Source organism: Mesoplodon bidens (assembly GCF_964165515.1).
Source record: "Mesoplodon bidens genome assembly, chromosome: 18".
Classification (NCBI taxonomy): Eukaryota; Metazoa; Chordata; class Mammalia; order Artiodactyla; family Ziphiidae; genus Mesoplodon; species Mesoplodon bidens.
In genome coordinates, this window is record NC_138175.1 from 42,999,747 (window position 1) to 43,020,177 (window position 20,431).

The 20,431-nt window shown below is 45.8% G+C and overlaps 2 protein-coding genes across 2 annotated transcripts in view; one reads left to right on the forward strand and one right to left on the reverse strand.

Annotated features, from left to right (window-relative positions):
• TDRD12 (tudor domain containing 12) overlaps positions 1–14,801 on the forward strand; it is an 83,912-nt gene extending 69,111 nt beyond the window's left edge. Inside the window, exons 23-32 of the mRNA XM_081217037.1 lie at positions 2,326–2,513; positions 3,259–3,469; positions 4,666–4,758; positions 6,589–6,761; positions 12,408–12,517; positions 13,598–13,658; positions 13,747–13,860; positions 13,947–14,100; positions 14,185–14,259; positions 14,707–14,801. Coding sequence (XP_081073163.1) covers positions 2,326–2,513; positions 3,259–3,469; positions 4,666–4,758; positions 6,589–6,761; positions 12,408–12,517; positions 13,598–13,658; positions 13,747–13,860; positions 13,947–14,100; positions 14,185–14,259; positions 14,707–14,712 — 1,185 coding nt within the window. The 3' untranslated portion in view covers positions 14,713–14,801. The remainder of the gene's footprint in view (positions 1–2,325; positions 2,514–3,258; positions 3,470–4,665; positions 4,759–6,588; positions 6,762–12,407; positions 12,518–13,597; positions 13,659–13,746; positions 13,861–13,946; positions 14,101–14,184; positions 14,260–14,706) is intronic.
• Positions 14,802–17,555: 2,754 nt separating this feature from the next.
• Positions 17,556–20,431, reverse strand: part of SLC7A9 (solute carrier family 7 member 9) — a 33,709-nt gene continuing 30,833 nt past the window's right edge. The window contains exons 12-13 of the mRNA XM_081216358.1: positions 19,734–19,908; positions 17,556–17,883 (exon numbers count right to left, since the gene is read on the reverse strand). Of these exons, the coding sequence (XP_081072484.1) occupies positions 17,819–17,883; positions 19,734–19,908 (240 nt within the window). The 3' untranslated portion in view covers positions 17,556–17,818. The remainder of the gene's footprint in view (positions 17,884–19,733; positions 19,909–20,431) is intronic.

A 20,431-nucleotide genomic window follows, 5' to 3' on the forward strand; every position in this document is an offset into this window, starting at 1 on the left:
AATTGTTTTAGAAATGTGATTGATTTCTGTATCTTACCTTGTGTCCTGCAACCATAACAAACTGAATTACTGGCGAGAGGGGAATCGAAACAGGTAGGGAGGCGTGTGGCCAGAAGGGACCCTCCCATGTGCCCAGGACTGAGGGGTTTCCCGCCACCCAGGATGTTCGGTGCTGGAACCAGGAAGAGTGGGTCACCTGTCTGGAGGCCTCACGCTCTCCCCCTCCTGTCAGGAGAGTCCAGTCCACAAGCTGCTTTTTGCCACCTCCGTTCTGCCAGCTCAGTGTGTCGTGGATGTGCTGATGCCGTGTGGAGGGGACGGCCACAGACTGATGCCTGCTCGGGCCTGGGCTTTGTTCATCAGTGTTTGCTGAACACAGAGCCTTCTAACTTAGGAAATGTGGGGGAAAAGGAACTCTCCCCTTATTCCTGTCATCCTAAAACAGTCACCATTGGCATCTTAGTATATTTTCTCTGTTACTTTTCTTTGTGCATCTTTCAAAAAATATACTTGCAGTTGGAGTGTATGTTACATCCTGCCAAGCTCTCATAACATTGTCGTGAGAGTTTTTCCCATCCCCTGCACCTCCTGTCCACTGACTTCTGTCACCCAGTGGGCTTCTGTCTGGGATGCCAGGTTGTTGGGGCCCCTAAACCATAGGGGAGAAGACTCCCTGGGAGAGGCCATCTGCCAGGCTAGAAGGAACACTGAATTCCCTGCCCGAGATGAGGGCCGGCTTGACAGAGCACCGGGGTTTCACTGAGGCAGATTCTCCACAGGCTGGAGGATGGCTGGGTTGGGAACCATGATAGACATGCTACTTGTCCTCTCCCGGCTCACCTTCCAGTGGGGATGGTCAGCAGTGAGTAAGATGGTGACGGTGCTGCAGAGAGGATGAAGTGCAGTGAAGTTCTGCGGTGTGTGCTGGGGGACACGGGGCCCTTTGGACACTAGAGGCAGGGAGGGGCCCTCTGAAGAGGGGTCAGCTGCCCTGAGGGCCAAATGATAAGAAGGATCCAGCCATGAGACTATCTAGGGAAGAATATTCTAGGCAGAGGAAGCAGCAAGTGCAAAGGCCCTGAGGTAGGAGTTACGTGGAATGCTTGTGGAGGAGGACAAGGCTTATGGCGAGTGTGAAGGATGCAGGCAGTGAAGCTGGTGGGGGGGCGAGCACAGAGGAGAGCCACAGGCTGTCAGCCCTGTGAGATCCAGCACCTTTTGGTCACAAGGGGTGACCTCTCCCCTGCCTGCCTTGCCTCCCAGATGGCACTGCCCTCTCTGCCACCCCAACAAATAACCACTGCTCACTCCTGCCATCTGCTCACTCCTCCTGCTCTGTAGCCAGGGCTCCCTGCCCTAATGCATACTGTTTGCCCCCCCCGTCTGGAACGCCTCCTCCGTACTCTTGCATACCTGTGCACGCCGACACCCCAACACATGCCAATAACCCTGCGTATGCTTGCCTGCGAAGAGTTGTCTTCTTGACCACACACCAGCTGTGGCACATCTGTCCACCCATGGTTGCTTAGGGTCCCTGTAGGACATGCTTCCTCTCTGTGTTCCTTGTGTCTCATACACAGCAGGCTCTTACTAAAATACTTCAGAAAGGGCTCAAGAGACAAGGAGGCTATTTTTTTTTAAGGATTTTTATAAAGTGCAGTTAAAAAGTAAACAAAGGAACACTTACTAATAATAAAGCTTTAAACTAATATTTACCCAAACCCCTTCCATTAGATTTAAAGTGAAACTGTAATTATTTGTGTGTATGCTAAGGTTTTTATTTTGTTTTTTGGTCAGTTTCCTAGTTTATTTTTAAATCTCTGTTGTGTGCTTTGGGCTCTTAGGTCAGGTGCTGACTTCTGCAGATACCTCTTTGCTTCAGAGTGAGGTTTTTGTTTTTTGGTTTTTTAAAAAATTAATTAATTAATTTTATTTATTTTTTTTGGCTGTGTTGGGTCTTTGTTTCTGTGCGAGGGCTTTCTCTAGTTGCAGCGAGCGGGGGCCACTCTTCATCGCGATGCACGGACCTCTCACTATCACGGCATCTCTTGTTGCGGAGCACAGGCTCCAGACGCGCAGGCTCAGTAGTTGTGGCTCATGGGCCTAGTTGCTCCACGGGATGTGGGAGCCTCCAGGGCTCGAACCCGTGTCCCCTGCATTGGCAGGCAGATTCTCAACCACTGCGCCACCAGGGAAGCCCTGGTTTTTTTTTTTTTGAAGGGATTTTATTTTATTTTTTTAACATCTTTATTGAAGTACAATTGCTTTACAATGGTGTGTTAGAGTGAGTTTGTTTTCTGGATATGTTTACTGTTTATGTTTCAGATAATACCCTTTTATATTTTGAATGCAACAAATTACTTTGGTCGTATAGTTGATAAACATGTGGATCTTTATGCAACTCTTACTGCTGAAATGAAAGAGTATTTTGAAGATTCCAGTAATAAAACAACTGTTGAAAAGGTGGAGAAATTTGGATTATATGGATTAGCAGAAAAAGTAGTTTTTCACAGGTAAAATGTCTCTTTATTTCATCTCTAAAAGTTGGGACGCATAAGGTAACTTTAAGTGGTGTTGAATCCCTGTTTTCATCTCTGTCCATATGACCGGTGTACACATACTGAGCCTGGCTGCCTCCCAGCAGGGTGGTGGTGGGGTCGTGTCCACCCTAGTCCGGCTCAGCTGTACTCTCGAGGCTCATCTGCCCTGGGGCTGCTGAACACAGAGCGTGGATGACAGTGTGACATTTATATATGGACAGTCATCGACTCACTTAATTCTTACAAAATTCCCATAAAGTGGGCACAGTTCCCATTTTACAGATAAGCAGACTGAGCCCTGGTGAGGTTATGTAATTTAGCTAGGTCAGCCCAAGAAGTGGCACTGTCAGCGTTCCATCCTGCCTCGTGTGCCTGTTTGCACCCATGGCCCTCAAATGCCCCACCCGTCCCCGCTTGGTGATAGCCCAGATTGAGAACCTTGGAACCTTTAATTTGCTATGTTAATTTTTCTTGTGTTGTCAGTTAAAGGAATTTCCTTTATTCAAAGTACTACACTATTTTTTATACATAGGTATACTTTAATTAAATACATCATGGCTACGTGCTCTTGCTGACTCCAGTTATTTTATTTCTGGTATGGAGTAAAGCCATGCAGTTTAGGGAACTTTTGTGTGGTTTGCTTCTAACGAGGAAGCCGAGGCGACGATTATTTCCCTTTGGGTCTCTGTGTTAGACTGAGGCCACTGTTGTCCTGTAGGGTTCAGGTGTTGGAGATGAGCCAGAAGGAGGACACGTGGGCCCTGGATAATGTCCTCGTGAAGTTCATAGATGAAGGCAGGACCGAGCTCATCACAAGAGACCAGTTGCTTCACCTCCCGGAACGTTTCCACACTCTGCCGCCCCAGGCTGTGGAGTTTATCGTTTGTAGAGTGAAACCCGCAGACAATGAAATTGAATGGAATCCAAAGGTGAGTTACTTTGGCTTTTTATATTTTGTTGACTTTCAGAATATATTTAACCCAGAATAGACACAGAATTGAGGTGTATTTGAATTTGGAGTATTGGGTTTGGGTTAACTGCTTCACATTTCTGGCCAGGAATGCACGTACAGCACTATGTGTAGACTAGCTCTGAGCCCTCAGAGAGGCCGGGCGTGATTGGCCATTGTCGTCTTTAGTGCTCACACACTTTGGGTGTAAAATACGCACCGTGCTAAAAATAAACTGGCTGTTACTTAAAGAGAATAAACAGTGTACGCACTCAGAAAAGTGGATACCCCTGTCACGGGGGCACATAGGTGACGGACACTCTCCAGAGGGGCCAGGTCATTCCACTGAGCTTGGGAAGAAGATGGGCAAGGAAAGAGAGAGCGAGTCCAGAAGAGCTTCCAAAGGAGGGGACATTCCCTCTGGGCCCTTCAGAATGGGTAACGAGGATGTCACCAAGTAGAGCGGATAAGGCACCGTGAAGGCAAAGAAGCCCCCCTGTACCCAGACATGGCGCACATGCCGTCTCGGGTGGGTGGAGAGGCCCAGCCCTCGGCGCGGCAGGGACATCACCAGAGCAGTACGTCCTGTTCATAACGAGGCTCCTGATTCTTCAAAGAAAGGCTAAATTCCATACAGTCTGATTAACAGGATAGGAAAGAAGCCATTGCAGTTGGCAGAGCAGAAAGTTTGGGTTGTAAACAGTGGAGTTGAATGAGGACAGGCGCAGAGGTGCGTCCCAAGCGCAGGTCTGTGCTGTGGACTCCTCACACTGCGTGGTTCCCAGCGTGGGTGCGTGTCCCCCATCCCCTCTGTCAGCTGTCAACCTGTCTTTAAAGGATGGATGTTTCTTTCTTGGGAAGCTCAGTGAGAGAGTGAGGAGAGAGAGTTCTACTGCGGGTGGGGACCAGGGCCCCTCAACCCCAGTGTCCCTGCTGCTGAGCAGCCCCAGTGTGTGACCTCGTCCTCTGGAGCAGCTGGAACACTCTGTGCTTGGGACTCACCTTTGCACCTGTCCTTGTTGGTGAAGGGGTGTGATGGCCTCCATAACCTGCCTCATGGGGTGGTCGTGAGGCTCAAAAGAAAGGCATGGAAAAGCTTCTTGCAAAACTATAGAGCACATACAGAATAAAGTATTTTTTTAAAGCTTCAGATAAATTAAGTGGTTTTTTTTTCAGGTTACTAGGTACATTCATCATAAAATTAATGGGAAACTGCATGATGCAAAAGTGATGTTGGCTTTAGGAAATACAGTTTGGATTGATCCAATGGTAAGTATGCATTTTTCTTGAAAAGAAACGTGTGTTTGATGCGCCCCTGAAATTACCCAAATTATTCTAACCTGTTGCTTGAATAACTATTTGCCTCACATAAACGGAGGCTTATTTGATAAGGGCTCTGTGTCAAGGAGAGCTTTTTCCATGTTATTTGGGTCATGAATGTGGTCATGGGTTTTTTGGTTTAAGGGAACCATTTATATTGTAACCCAGCGCTCACAGGTTTGTGTGTGTGTGTGTGTGTGTGTGTGTAAATCACACACGCTCACACATACAACCGAGACAGAAACTTCATGAAACTACTGTTAGTACACGCGACAGTCTACCATTTATAATTCTTTTCCAAGTGGTGACTGTGCACTGGTAATCCGATTTCACAGTCCTCTGCCCACACAGGTGGGAAGCCCTGGGACAGTAACTTCCCTGCAGAAGCACAGCCGTGTGCTGGTGTAGTTGTAAGTGATCTTAAAGTGGTCAGTAATGTGGAGGATTCCGGTCCACAGGCTTTCCAAGACAGATTTTATTATGTTCACGGTTCCTACCTCATCCATTCACCAGATATTTATTGAGCACCTACTGTGTGCTAGGACCTGTATGGGGCACTGGAATTCCATCCATGAGCAGACTCCTACCCTGTGGGGGTGGGTGGGACTGAGCATGAGGCCAGGACATGTGACTCAGGGCCTCAGCCCCGCTCTGCTTGCACCCTGGGAACTCTACTTTTCAATTCAGAGTTTTGCTCTATTAGGCTTAAATCTTAATTATTATGATTATTTATACGATTTAAAGGAATTCAATTCATAAAAAATGTTTTGTTGAAAGTTTTTTTTATAAGAGTGAAAAAGCCTTAACATGGAAAAGAAGAGTTTGGGTATAAGATTTAAGAGTAAGGGGAGAATGTGATTTTTAGAAGGGAAGGTAGAGACTACCAGTGCAGGTAAATGACGAGGTCTGGGGGGTCTTAGTTGATGTCATAATAGTCAATATTGTGGTGGTTTTTCATCAGAGAAAAAAATGGAAACTTTATTAAGCAAGGATTTTTTAAACTATAGCTAAGAGAATGAAGCAAAAAAGAAGAAAACCCACCTGGCAAACATGCTTCCGCAGCTCCAAAGTGTAGCCGTGTTCATGGCACACTGGAGGGGAGACATACCCCACACCTGCCGCCTTCTCCCTCCAACCCCAGCTCGGTCCCCAGGCTGAGGGGAGAAAGGCTCTTCTGCTATCCCTGGACGGGAGTGCATTCCTGATTCCCACGCTCCCTGGGGAGGCGCCCCAGCCAGCGCCAGCCTGGTTGACTCTGACCCCCATGAAAGTCCTGGGGCCACACCTCCCACCAACAGGAATCAGACAATTGCAGATTTTCATGTTTTACTTAATTTTGTGTAAACTGAAATGGATGAGAATGTTTTGGTTGCAGAAAAAAACAAGTGGAGGAAACTGTCCAGGACGCAGGATTTAGGGCCTTGGTGTAGGCCCTTTCTGGGCATCTGAAGACCCTGAGCCTTCTTGTTAGGAGCGGTAAAAGCACAGGAGGGAGAATCGGAAAGATCTAAGAATTGTGCGTGTGGTTACAGCATCACGGATGGGTCTTGTCTGGGATTTTACCTCAGGACTTGACCTTGGCCCCAGCCCCACACCTGATCATATTTCTCCAGTACGGGGCTGGGTTCTGGAAGATTCCAATGAGGAGGCCCTTGTGGTGGCACACGCCCTGGTGCATCAGACATTGCACAGTGAGATCAGGAGGCCACGGTGAGAGTGTTTGTGATTCATCTAAAGTTCTATGTGTAATTCCTGCAAACATTTTTTCTTTCATTCAAGGTGCACGTTACAAAACTTTCAAACTTGAAAACTTCTGTCATTGATTATAATGTTCGAGCTGAAATTTTGTCAATGGGAATGGGCATTGATAACTCAGGACATGTAGAACACCTGAAAAAATTATACAAAGGAGCTAAAATGCCAACTTTTGAAGAAAGCGTAAGCCAGACCCTGTAAGTCGATTTTTGTCTCCTTTTGGAAGAGCTGTTTTGTGGCGGTATAACTCACAAGTGTTATGGACATTTTTTCTGAAAGTAGAATAGTTTAATGAGTCTCCGCGTTGCTATCACTCAGCTTCAATAATTACCAATATTTGGGGAGTCTTATTTTATCCAAACCCCAGCCCACATTTTTGTTTTTGTTTGACTATTATAAAACAAATTCCAAATATACTTCATCTGTATTTCTTACAGAATGAATTTTTGTTAGCTTTGTATTGACAGCACACATACAGAAAAGAACACGTATCGTAAGTGTGGCTTGGTGGATTTTCTGAGCACAGAAGCCAGCCCCAGATCAGAAACAGGGTATGACTCAGAGACACCTCCTGCTCCCCCTGCAAGGGCAGCTGCTTTCCAGACACAAAACAGCATGGATGGCTTCTTCCCTGGTTCATACTTTGAATGGAATCATGCAATGTGTCCCTTTCATATCTGGCTTCTTTAACTCATCATTATTTGTGAAATCCATCCATGTTGTGCATGCAGCTGTAGACCTGTAGATTCTCATGGCTGCGTCATATTCCATTGTATGAATATAATTTATTTACCCATTCTGTCGAGGGGAGAAATTTCCAGTTCTGGGCCACTTCAAGTGGCACTTTAAACATTCTCCTACATGTGCTTTGGTGCACTTAAAAATGTATTCCATTTCTTACGAATGGAATGGAATTGTTGAGTCATAATTAGACTACTGCTCAACAGCTTTCCAAATTGGTTGTACCAGTTTTCACATCCACAAGCAAGATATAAGAGGCTATGGAAGTCTCTGAGAACTGGCCACCCCCAGAAAGGAGGATGGACCCAGCATGTGCATCCACTGAAAGACTCGCATCAAGAGCTCCTTTCGGTCAGGAAGAAATAGCAGACACCTAGTAGAAAACGGGGCAAAAGATTTGAACAGACACTTCACAATGTCCAATTCATTAATTGTCCAATAATTAATGTACGAAAAAGTGCTCAGACTCATTACTCATCAGGGAAATGTAAATTAAAACCACAGTGGAGCAATACCACTTCATAGCCACAAGAAATGAGAGGAAAGGAAATACCAAGTGTTGGCACGGCTGTGGAGCAACAAAAGGCTTTAAAAAACTTGACGGAAGTGCTGTTATCATAGCTAGCAAAATTAACGGTAATTTTTTAATTGCATTTTTTAAAATTGTGTTAAAATATACATAACAGAATTTCTCATTTTTATTTTTTCAAAGTGTGGTAAAATACACATAAAATCTATCACAGTAACTGTTTGTTTTTGCGGTATGCGGGCCTCTCACTGTTGTGGCCTCTCCCGTTGCGGAGCACAGGCTCCGGACGCGCAGGCTCAGCGGCCATGGCTCACGGGCCCAGCCGCTCCGCGGCATGTGGGATCTTCCCGGACGGGGGCACGAACCTGTGTCCCCTGCATCGGCAGGCGGACTCTCAACCACTGCGCCACCAGGGAAGCCCACGGTAACTTCTTTAAGTATACAATTCAGTGGCAGTAAGTATGTTCACATTGTTGTGTCACTGTCACCACATTCTCCAGAAGTTTTCATCATCCCAATGGAAACTCTGTACCCATTAAACCGTAATGCCCATTCTCCCATTCCCTCGGCCCCTGGGAACCTCCATTCTACTTTCTGTTTCCACTAATTTACCTGTTCTGGGTACCTCATATAAATGGAATCATACAATATTTGTCCTTCTGTGTCTGGCTTATTTCACTTAGCATAATGTTTTCAAGGTTCATCCATGTTGTAGCAGGTATCAGAATTTCTGTCCTTTTAAGGCTGAAAAATACTCCATTGTATGGATATACTGCATTTTGTTTATCCATTCATCTGTAGTGGATATTTGGCTGTTGTGAATAGTTCTACTGTGAACATCGGTGTACAAATATCTGTTTAAATTCCTGCTTTCAGCTCTTTTGGAATTTCTGGATCATATGGCAATTCCACGTTTAATTTTTTGAACTGCCAAACTGTTTCCACAACAGCTGTGTGTGATGTTCCCACCAGCAGTGTACAAGGTTCCTGTTTTCTCCACGTCCTCGGCTAGAAATCAGCCTGAAATGAAAGCTTAGGGTCCTCTCAGGACTTTTCTGAGCGTGCGTCTTGCCTCGGCTGCACGTGGCTTTCTCGGTCCCCTTTTGAATGTCCTAATTTCCAGTGAGTCTCCCCCTAGCTTCTCCAGGCCTTCGATGGGTCTGTTGTGTGTCTCCTTGCGTCATACCTTGCCTCAGGTGTCCATGGGTCTGTAGTGGCCTTTTCTGAGCAGTGCCCACAGCTTTCCTGCCTGTGTTCTGAGTTCCGTGAAACAGAGGTGAGCATCTTGCATTATAGTGCCTCAGGTAGCCCCCAGACGGCTTAGAATGGACTACACAATAATTCACACACGAAGTCTGCTCTGCCCTCTCTGGTTTTGGGTGTGGGGTGGTGGGGGAACAGGAAGGTGGTTCACACAGCTTCTGGTGGTTCTTTCAGTGTGTCTATGGGGAAATGGGAACCTGGAGCTTCCTAATCCGCCATTTTGCTCTGTGTGTGTTTTGGATGCTGGAATATTTTGTTCAGTCTAACTTTGTTTCAGTTGACCTAATTAATAGATAAATACTTTTAACTGAAGTTGCCAATACGTAAAGTTGAAATTTTAAAATTTGTTCATTTATTCAGCAAATATTGATTGATTGTCTACTGGGGATACAGTAGTGAACAAAACAGATGAAGGGCCCGCTCACATTTCAGTGGAGACAAATGATAAACAGGTTACAGAAATACATAGTGGATAATGTGGTGTCACGTGAGATGGAGCAGATTAACACAGAAGGGAAGACAGGGTAGTTTGGGGTCTGAGACGGTGAGCAAAGACCCAGGAGGTGAGGCCTGACCCAGGCAGATAACCGAGGCATAGACCCATGTGGGCAGAGGGAAGGCTTGGTTATTCCTTGGTTCCAGGAACAGAGAGGAAGGTGCAGTGACCAGAGCAGCAAACAAGGGGAGAATCTAGGTGTGAAGGTCAGATCTTGTTGGACCCTGTGGCCATTGCAAGGGTGGGCTCCTCGGAGGAGGAGGTGGAACCATGAGAGAGTTTTGAGCAGAGGAATGGCTTAATCAGAACATTCTGGGCTACTGTGTTGAGAACAGACTGGAGCGGGGGACAAAGTGTGTGCCCAGAGTTCAGGACAGGGTGACAGCGGCTCAGACCAGGGTGGTTTTGTGGAGGTGGTGAGAAGCAGCGGGTTTCTGAATGTAACTGTAGTGGGCGTGTGGTCTCAGGGGGCCTGGTCAGCAGCTCCTGGTATTGAGCGCCAGGATGCTGGACAAGGCCCTGAAGGACTGAGCACTGGGACTCTAATGAGAGGTGGCAGGCAGTGGGGACATGGGGGAGGAGCCTGAGAAGCAGCAGCCTGGAGCTGGGGGGGCGGGGAGGGCATCCAAGACAGCAGGTGAGGGAAGGGTTTCACAGAGCAGGGAGCCATGAGCTGCCAGGTGCTGCGAGGCCACATGAAATGAGGACTGAGAACTGACCAGTGGATTTTATGCTGTGACCATTGGAGACCTTGAAGGGTTCCTGAATTACTGCTGAGAGTAGGAGAATTTCAAAGAACATGGCAAAGATTAAAATAGTCTTAAGTTTGTAGAGTTTTCTATCTTAATAAAATTGGGTACCTGTGGAATTAGGGTATCTTTTGTTTTCTACACACTTTCAGGAAACAAAAATTGCTCCATATTTACTTTTAAGATACTCTTTTAAAAATGAAGACACTACTACAGTTCAGTAGATTTAATCAAGACAGATTGATCACTTACAGGAAACACAACTACCGTGGAGCCCCAGCTCTGCACGAGGCGCCCTGCTCAGTCCCTCTGCACACGTGATTCTGTGGCTGCACAGGAGTGCTGCGCACCTTGGTGATAATCACAGGTAGAGGGGCGTGCAGAGGCCTCGCAGTCTACGGAGGGAGCCTGCCTCCAAGAAGGGACTCCAGGGCTTCCCTGGTGGCGCAGTGGCTGAGAGTCCGCCTGCCGATGCAGGGGACACGGGTTCGTGCCCCGGTCTGGGAGGATCCCACATGCCGCAGAGTGGCTGGGCCCGTGAGCCATGGCCACTGAGCCTGCACGTCCAGAGCCTGTGCTCTGCAACGGGAGAGGCCACAGCAGGGAGAGGCCCGCGTACCGCAAAAAAAAAAAAAAAGAAGGGGCTCCATCTGGGGAGCTGTGCTGGTTGTCTGGATCAGAAATGAGGAGAATGGCACCATTCTTACAGCAGACTGGGAAAGAGGACAGAGCCTGGGGACTTGAAGATCTGGAAGCCGTAGGGCTTAGTGGTTGGCAGACCCAGGGGTGTGTGACTGTATAATTCTGCGCCCTCATGACTGAGAGTAGCCAGCTCGGAGAGGAGGACCTACTGAGTGGGTTTGGACATGAGCTTCAGGTTAGTGAAGGTGTAAGCCTAGCGCTCAGGAAAGCGGCTGGGGAGGCTGTGGTTTGCTGGGGTTTGAGGAGAGTCAGAACTTGTGTAAGTGTGAGAGGGGGAAGGAACAGGACCCCAGGAGATGAGGGTCGAGGGGAGATCAGAACCATGGTGGAGGAAGAGGGTGGGCAACAGAGCGTCTGGGGCTGCACAGCGGTGAGGAGGACAAGGCCTGGGGAGGGGTCCCTGCCTGGGCGGTTGGAACATGGGACACTGCCCTCCACGCCACAGGCTTCATGGGTGTCAGTCAGTCGTCCCCTTGGAGACACACACGCACACTCCCTAACCACAGGTGTGTGTGTGTGTATCTGTGTGTGTACACATGTGTTTGTATAGGTTTGCTCCTTTTCGCTTGAATTATCTCAAAAAGGATGCACAAAAAATGAATTACATTGTCACCCATGAGGAAGGAAATTGGTGGCTGGGGAACAGAGGTGAGAGGTAGATTTTTCACGGTGTGGACCTTTCTATTTATTTTAAAATATTGAACCACATGCATGTGGTTACCTGTTCAAACAACCAAAAGAAAAAAGCACAATTAAAAAGTTTTACAAGAATGAGATAGCCCTCTATATACTGATACGGAATAATCTCCACTTATTAAGTACAATAAAATAAGGGGTAGAAAAGTGAATGTAGTAGGTTCCCATGTGTTTAAACTTGCGTGTGTCTGTTTGTGTGTTTTAGATAGAAAGATACAGATGGCAGTATTTGCCTTTTCGTGCAAAGAATGTTTCTAGCAGTAGATCCAGACTGGTGAGAGGGTGTCTCTGGGAAGCTAAGGCAGGAGAGGAAAGGAGATGGCTTGTGTTGTCCTCTTTGAAGTGGGTAGCAGTGCATACTATCCTCTAAGTGATTTGAAAAGAATGTTATTTCGGTAAGTGAGTGCCTGCCTTTATCGGATGATATGTGTGTGTCGATCAGCTACTCTGCACCCAGTGCCAGGGGCGCAGTAGTGCCCAGAGCTGACTGACCTGCCCGTCCTCTGTAAATGAGCCGTAAGCTCTGTGCGGGTCTGACTCGTGGTAGGAGGTACTTCACAGCTGTGTGTTGCTGGCCTGCCTCCCTCTTCTCGCCGGGAAGCCCCTGTAGGAGCCAGATTTTGCCTGTCTCCTCGTCTCACAGTTAACCTCTGTCTCTTCTACCCAGGATGCCTTCTTCCACAGAAGATGATGCTCGTCTGCAGAGCACACAGCAAGAGGACAAGGGCTCAGAGAGAGCTGCTGACTCCCAGACAAACTCAGAAAACCCAACACATGGTTGGTCATGTAAAAGACGGTTAACTTAAAATCATTAATGCTTGGAAATTTTCCAGTGTTTAGGCTTTCCACTTTTAGATGAATTAGAGAGAACGTGACATAAACTGACATTACCTAACTTTCTATTTTTGACAGTGCGGCTTCCAATTTTTTTGGTAACTTTTTTCTTTTTTGTTATTTGAAGTATAATGCTCATCCAGCAAAAGTGCACAGATCTTAAGTGTACAGCTCATCAGAATTTTTCCTATGTGTATTACCATTACCCACACCCAGATCAAGCTGTTGAACATTTCCAGAACCCCAGTGGTCTCCCTTACGCACCCTCCCTGTCTGTAACCCTGCCCAGTAACCCCTGTTCTGACTTCTGTCACCATCAGTGTTGCTGAATTGGAAGCACGTGGTATACACTCTGTGTCTTCTTTCACTCAACTTTATGTCTGTGAAATTCATCTAGATGATTGCAAGTAGCAGTGGTACTTTTTTATTGCTGAGCTGTATTCCATGATATGCATGTACTACAGTTTATTTAGCTGTTCACCTGTTACAAGACGTTGACTACTGTTAACAAAGCTGCTCATAAACATTTTTGCTCAAGTCTTTGGAAGCTTCACATGTTTCAGATTGAGAATTTAAATTGCATTGTTTTAGGAAATGTTATGTTCAGCAGTGGTTCCTTGTGTGTACTGGCCACTGTTCTGGAAGTCATCGTTAGTGGGGCCCTGGCAGGTTAAGATAGCAGAGACACTGGAGCATTTGTATCATATGGCCAATAATTATATGTGGTTCCTTTTCAGAGAGTTTACTTTCTCAATTGTTTAATCATAATATTTAACAGGGCAAATATTTGTTTTCTTAGTCTGATATTTGTTTTATTAGTTATCCTAAGTGATCTGCATTTTAATTTTTTTAAATTATTCTTTGCAATTGGATACTTTGGTTACTGTGAAGTTTATACTCTTACAGTCTTAGTGAGTAGTTCCTCAACTAAAAGTTGCATAAAATGCAAAAAAGTACATATATATACATATATTATGGAGTCACATATCAATAACCTATAGGAAAATTTGACTTTTTGTACAGAAACTTTACCTGAAAACACTGGAGATGCTTCCATTAAAAAAACTACAGGGCCTCTGAAAAGGTATGCTCGTCATTGTTGGGGTCTGCTTTCCTTCCTCGCCGAGCAAATAAACAGAGATGAGTGTATAATCCTCTTCACTTTGTTCTAGCTTCCACCCACAAATAAAATGGTTCCAAAAAGAGGATGTGGTCATATTGAAGATAAGAATAAGGAATGTAAAAGATTACAAATGTGAATACTTTAGAGATAGAGTTGTTTTCAGGTGAGTTTATGGATAGCTTATAAAGTAAAAGAGAAATAATTTCTAACATTTTAAAAGGCTGGCCTCATTTCTTTTTGTAAATCTAGTGCCTGGGTGGGAGAGAAATTTTACTTGGCTGATTTGGAGCTGCAGGCCAACATAATAAAAGATGATTGCAAATGCATAGTGAAAAATGATGAACCAATAATCACTCTTTCAAAAGAGAAAAAGGAGTCTTGGTGTGGCTTACTCAGACAGAGGGTGAGTTGAAATCAGCTGTGCTTGGGCTTAACGCGCTGAGCATGTTTTATTCTCTCACTTAACATAAACTGTTATATTGAACAGAATCCTAACGTGGCTTTTGATTTTGATCACTGGGAAGAATGTGACGAGGATAAGGAGGATAGCCACTTTTCCAGGGTAAGGGGGGCACCCATCCCTTGGAGAGTCGTAGGTCCTGAGCACCATGGGGGTGGACGCAGTCACTCAGCTGACTTCAGGAATGTGGCCTTCGTGGAAATGGGTCTCATTGTAAAGCCCTTAGGTATTAGTTTTCTCCTCGTGGTTGATCTTGGTGCTAAATGTTCTGCTTTGAGGAAGTATCAACTCTTGGTTATAAACATACCTCCTTATAACACTTTTACAAATATTTCTCCTAGGAAAATAATTTATTCATAAGCAGGCAAATTTTACCTGCTTGTTTCTTGCTTAAAATAATGAAAATATAAAATAGGTCACAAAATATAGAGCTAGAACCCAAGGGACTTTTTCTGCAATGACCAAAATAATGGGGGGGGGGTAAAGAGGGGGGGAGAATTGCTAATTAATCTATAATTAGTAACATATTTTTAATAACATCTCTCTTAGCTGTAAATTCTAAAAACCCCTCCTGCAAAGTGGTAGAGCTGGTTGAGACCAGTGACAAAGCTTCAGATGAAGACGAAAGTGAGAGTGAATGAGAATGTGAGTTAAATCCTGCAGAGCAGCCAGAGGACTCTGAACAGAGATGGATGTTGCTACGTGACCGAAAGCTGAGAAGACAGGCAGTCACGTTCAGACCTTTTGTCACTTCAAGGATCAAGTATAACTAAGTGCTACCTGGTGGCACTGGGATTAGTAATGGTGAGAAGTTCTTAATTGATTGAAAAATGGGCCGATGATGAGACTCTGGAAGGAAGGTGGAAGCAGAGACACAGCGAGTGCTGGGCTGTCCTGCCCGTCGCCGCTGGTGTGAAGCCCACCTCAGCACTCAGGTTGAGTGATGCCCGCCGTGGCATTCGGGTAATGAACTGTACCATCTGGAGTTCGTTTTTCATTTTTTTCATTTAGACCTGTGTTTGGTACATTCTTAAAACCTTCTCTTGTGCATATAAATTGAGATTTCTTAAAATTCATACCCCACGCTGCTTAACAGACCTTTTCAACCATGAGTTAGTTGAGATGCAGTGTGAACTGTCTGTGTACTAATACTCCTAGTGTCCTTTAGATATTGATAGCTACCCAGGGTAAGTTTACTTCTTGTGAAGAGATAGTCCAAGGATGAGAATGGGGTTCCCTCAGCAATAGCAGCCTGACCCAGGGCTTTCTGGAGGTAGAGCTAGTGCTTCCGAAGAACCCTTGGAACCTGCAGAGTCCTGCACAAATAGGACACAGGTTTCTCTCCAGTGGAAACTGGAAAGGTCATGTGGGGTGCCTGGAGGTAACCCTCAGAATACCTGGATGCAGTGAGCCCTGAAAACATTCATGACGCCATCCTGGGATGAGGCTGCGGTGCCTTAATAAAGTCACGAGGTTATCAAGAAATGTGTATTGTCATTACCGCTTAAGTGTGGGAATGCCCAGAGCCTGACTTTTCATGGTAACTGGAAAAGTTAGGCAGGTGAGCTATTGGGAAATTTACACCCTGTGCACTGCTTCAGTGTGGGTCTGGCGGCTTTGCCTAGAAGAGGAAAAGAGCATTGGTAGGCTGTTGGAACTGCCCGCAAGATCTGTCTTCTTTTTACACATCAGAAAGCACAGGTGCCCAAGTTTGTGTATGTCCCAGGTATAAACCACCATGTATGTCCCAGGTATTAAACGAGAGGTAAACTCTGTCGTCAAGCTGTCGTGTCCGGTGAGCAGGCGTGGATCACCCTCTGGCTGTCAGTTTCCTCATCTGTAGAATAAGACGTTCAGCTCCTTGTGGGGCCTCACCTGGCCTGGGGGGCCCGGAGCGCTGCTGGGCGGGGTCAGGCCGCTGCCCTCTGGTGGGAGGACGCGGCGTCCAGCCTGGACAGCCGCCAGGAGCGCAGCCTTGCTGCCGCCTCGACTCCCGTGGGTTGACTGGCAGGTGTCTGACTGGCAGGTGTCCGATTGGCACGTGAAGTGTATGGGGAGTGATTTTCCTTTTTCTTGGCTAACTAGGGCAGGCTCTGGGAAGTGTGAAGTTCTGGTGTCTTTGCTGGCAAAGGTTCTGATTCTGCAAAACTCTTTTAATGTCCTCATCCGGTGTACTTTGCTTCCACCGGGAAGGGCTTTGGGTCGGCAGCCAGGCCTCCTGAACTGCACTGGCTTTCCTTGAGATTGTTAGCCACCTGCAGTGTGTGCTCGGTTGTATTGTTTCTTGCGTAAAACAGCACACAATAATAGCAAGCAGTAGAGCTGCACAAACGTGTGTTGCCCACGTACAAATGGTGGCGTCCTGCTCTCGGAGAAGATATAATACTGATTCTCTCGTGTGGTTCACTAACGGCTAAATGAAAGCATTGGGCAGAGGAGGGTACATGTTTAAATTTCAGTTTCTTTTTTCAGACATTTACCGTTATTTGAAGTTCTGAATAGCATTTTGTAAGACATAGGACAGTGGCTTGTGAAACGTAAACAATTACTAATTGCTTTTTTTGTTCTCTACTATTAATATGTACTGATTTCACGTTTTGGGGAAATTTCTGAAATGCACGGTAAAAGTACTTTCGTCTCTATGCTTCTAAAATTGCTCACATACTTAGTAAATTTTGGTGTGAGCGTCTTATGCAGCATATCAATAAAATTTCAGTGCTTTCACAGAAATGTTACTTTTTTCCATTTTTTTAGACCGTATTTTGTCAGGAAAATCCATGAGTGCCAAATGCAAAATAGAATTTTATACATCACACTTTCTGGTTTGACCGAAATGCCAGTGAAGGCTGTCAGGGAACCGGTGATGCTGAGCCCCTTGTGGACACAGGCTGCAAATGGTTCCGGACAGCCAGCTTTGCACTGGGGGCCTTGACATCCAGCCTGGGACAGACCTGCTACATACATCCTAGGTGAAATATGGGTAGGTAGTAAAGCATTTGTACTTTAGTATTTTAAACTTTTTTTTTTTTTTTTTTTTTTTGCTGTACGCAGGCCTCTCACTGTCACGGCCTCTCCCGTTGCGGAGCGCAGGCTCCGGAAGCGCAGGCTCAGCGGCCATGGGTCACGGGCCCAGCCGCTCCGCGACACGTGGGATCCTCCCGGACTGGGGCACGAACCCGCGCCCCCTGCATCGGCAGGCGGACTCTCAACCACTGCGCCACCAGGGAAGCCCCTGTACTTTAGTATTTTAAAAATCTATTTCAATCAAAGCAAAAGTTCCACCAATTTTATATTTTTATATACATATATATATATGTATATATATGTACACACACATATGCACCTTTCTGATCACTGAGTTTAAAGAATTCCCTTTATTGAAGTAGGTGTGATGTGCCCCTTGTTAAAAAGTCACCGTGTAGTGGGGGCCGTTCTGACTCAGCCCTTCCCTGGCCACCAGCCTTCTGCTGGGTTACATCCTCACCTGCTAACTTCAGCAAACACCCACCCAGAGAACTAAGGATAGCTAAAAATAACAGTATTATACACATGTGAATACATTTTTTTCTTAAGAAAAACATCAGGAAGAAACAACCACAAATATTGCTTACAAAAATAAATTCTTCACAGCTTAGACTTGGCCACAGGAGGCTGAGCTTTGTTACTCTGGAGCCTCCTCTGGGGGGACGACTTCCATCAGCATCTGAAGGTGCATGGTGAGAGGCTCTGGAGGGAAAAAGTGCAGTCAGAAAACCGTCATTTAAAATCAGCTTCGCCTTGCTTATCAATGAGCAGTGGTACTATTACTACTCCTTGGTGATGTGTCATATCAGAGCCTGTGCTCAGGGGACACAGGTGGGTAGAGGTGGGCAGACCCATCCTGGGAGCTACGGTGGTTCTTTGGAGATAAGTTATTTCCCATTAAAGCATTAGGAACCTACTAAATATTTTACTGCCACCAAAACATTTACAGGAAAAATATGAATGACTCAGTTATATGTGTATATTTAACTACCCCTGACCAAAGATTGAATGTTTGGTCTGAAGTCACTAAGTCTGCATCTTGTTTAAAATAGAGGTTGTTAATTCTTTTTACCTCCTTAATTTTAACTTCTTATTGGTTTCTGTAGGGAACAGCTTGGCTAAATATTCTAAAGCTGTGAAATAAGACATATTTCAGGCCTTTAGGTTGTAAGTCATCCTAGCTAGATTCTCTGTCAGTATGATCAAATGCAAGTCCATTTTCAGAGGCATGGGGAAAAGTGGCTGTTTTTCAGGTAGTAATATACCTTTTCTTTCGTTTCTATAGTAGTGTCCCTGCAACCCCTCTCAGCTTCGGGCTTAGATCAGTGTAAAGAGGTTAGGGGTAGGGGGAGCTATTTCAAGAAAGGGGAAAAGTCCTTGGGAAATAATACAGCCATATTTTGGTTTTGCTATCCCTTTGTTAACGAACGTGAAACAGATTCTCTGTCTCTTAGAACACCCCTGTCAGGTGAGAGGTGGTACCAGTTTCACAGGTGGGGACACAGGCAGAGGGAGTGGAGGCAGGCATCCCCGTCACTGGCAGCTCAGTCTAAATGGAGTCTCAGGGCCAGCTTCCCCCACTTCCAGTTGGGTTTTGCTCTTTGCTACCTTGGACGTCTCCCTAAGTTGTATGCATCTAAATAAAAAACCACATAGGGGTGCCTGAGGAATGACTGTACTTCCCTGGTGAGAATGAGCTGAAAGAGAAAGAAGGCAGATTTTTCATCACGTTTACTCAAATACTAAGTGGCTGCTGTATAGATCCAGGATTAAATTGTACACAGCCCAATTCCTGCCTCCGGGGAACTCATGTTTAGGGTGAGGGAGACCAGGCAAGGCTGTGGATCACTGTTGGTCTGGTGAGGGGCTCGGGAGCCTGGCAGGCTTTTGTGAATGGAGTTCCTTGCAGCTGGCTGTGCCATGTAGAATATAACATACCCTTGGGTGTGCTTCAGGGTCCTCTGATGTACTCTGCCATCACTGCTTTCTTTTTCAAAATGAAAATGGCTGATATCGCTAAACTTTTAAACAACTTTCCTAAAATACACAAGGAATCGGTACTGCTGAGTGAAAAACGAGAGCCGTGGCCTTGGTATTGGAAGGCTCTGGCCCTCGTCCCAGCTGTCGCATTTTGGACGTCTCTGGGATGCTGCTGAGACCCCCAGATGATGTCCGGGGATCAGGCACAAGGCGGCGGTGCTTTGGGTGTGGGATGCACAACGATGTGAACATGTATTGTCACTACTGACCCGTACACTTAAAAATGGTCAAGATTTATGTTATGGGTATGTTACATTTGAAAAAAAGAAAAAACCGGTGCTTCCTTTTCCTGCTTGTTCCAGGAATTGATGGGAACAGGCCACAGGTGGACCCCAGAGGTGTCACACTGAGGAGAACAGGTCACGCCTCCTCCCACAGAGGAGATGAAATCTGTTAGCTGCGCAAGACCCTGTGATAAGAAGGTCCTGGTAGAATCGGGACCGATGAGGCTACAGGATGTCGGGCCTGTCTCCCTTTACTAACAGCAAAGCAGTCCCTCAGGTGATACTTACTTGAGATTTTCTGAGCCCATCCAAACTTATAGTGGACAAAAAGGAAATAAAATATAAGGCCGCTCAGCATAAATAACACACAGTAGAGATACTCCCATGCAGGTTGGCTGATGATTGGGGCCAAAACCAAAAACACGGATAAGAGAGTCACCAAGATGGGGATGACAATGGGCACCTGTAGGCCAAGCAGAGTGGTGTCATGATTTGGCCACGTGCATTCATTTCTTCTTTGAAAATTTTCATTCAAAACAAAACACTTGGCAGAAAGAAGAATATAACGAACCCCGTGTACCCCTCCTCCAGTTTCAATCATTTGTAAGTAAAATTGCCAACCTTATTCCATCTTTTTCTTTTCCCTAGACTGTAAAGAAAATGCAATCATGTCATTTTACCTGTAAAATACGCATTATACGTCTCTAACTGATGATGACTTGACTTTTAACGTGTTTGTTCCCTCCTCTCTTTATCTCGTCATGAATTCGTAGGAATTGGATGGTTTGTCCTATACAACGTCTTCATTTCTAGCTTTGCCTGAGAACTTGCCCCTCTGTCCCTCTTGTTTCCTGTAAACCAGCAGTTAGCTGTGGAGGCAAGAATGCATTGTAGCTGGAGCAGTGCACTTCCTCTTGTAACACATCACGAGGCACTTAAGGTCCGATGGTTACACTTGTGAATCCCTAAAGTCAATCGGTGGATTC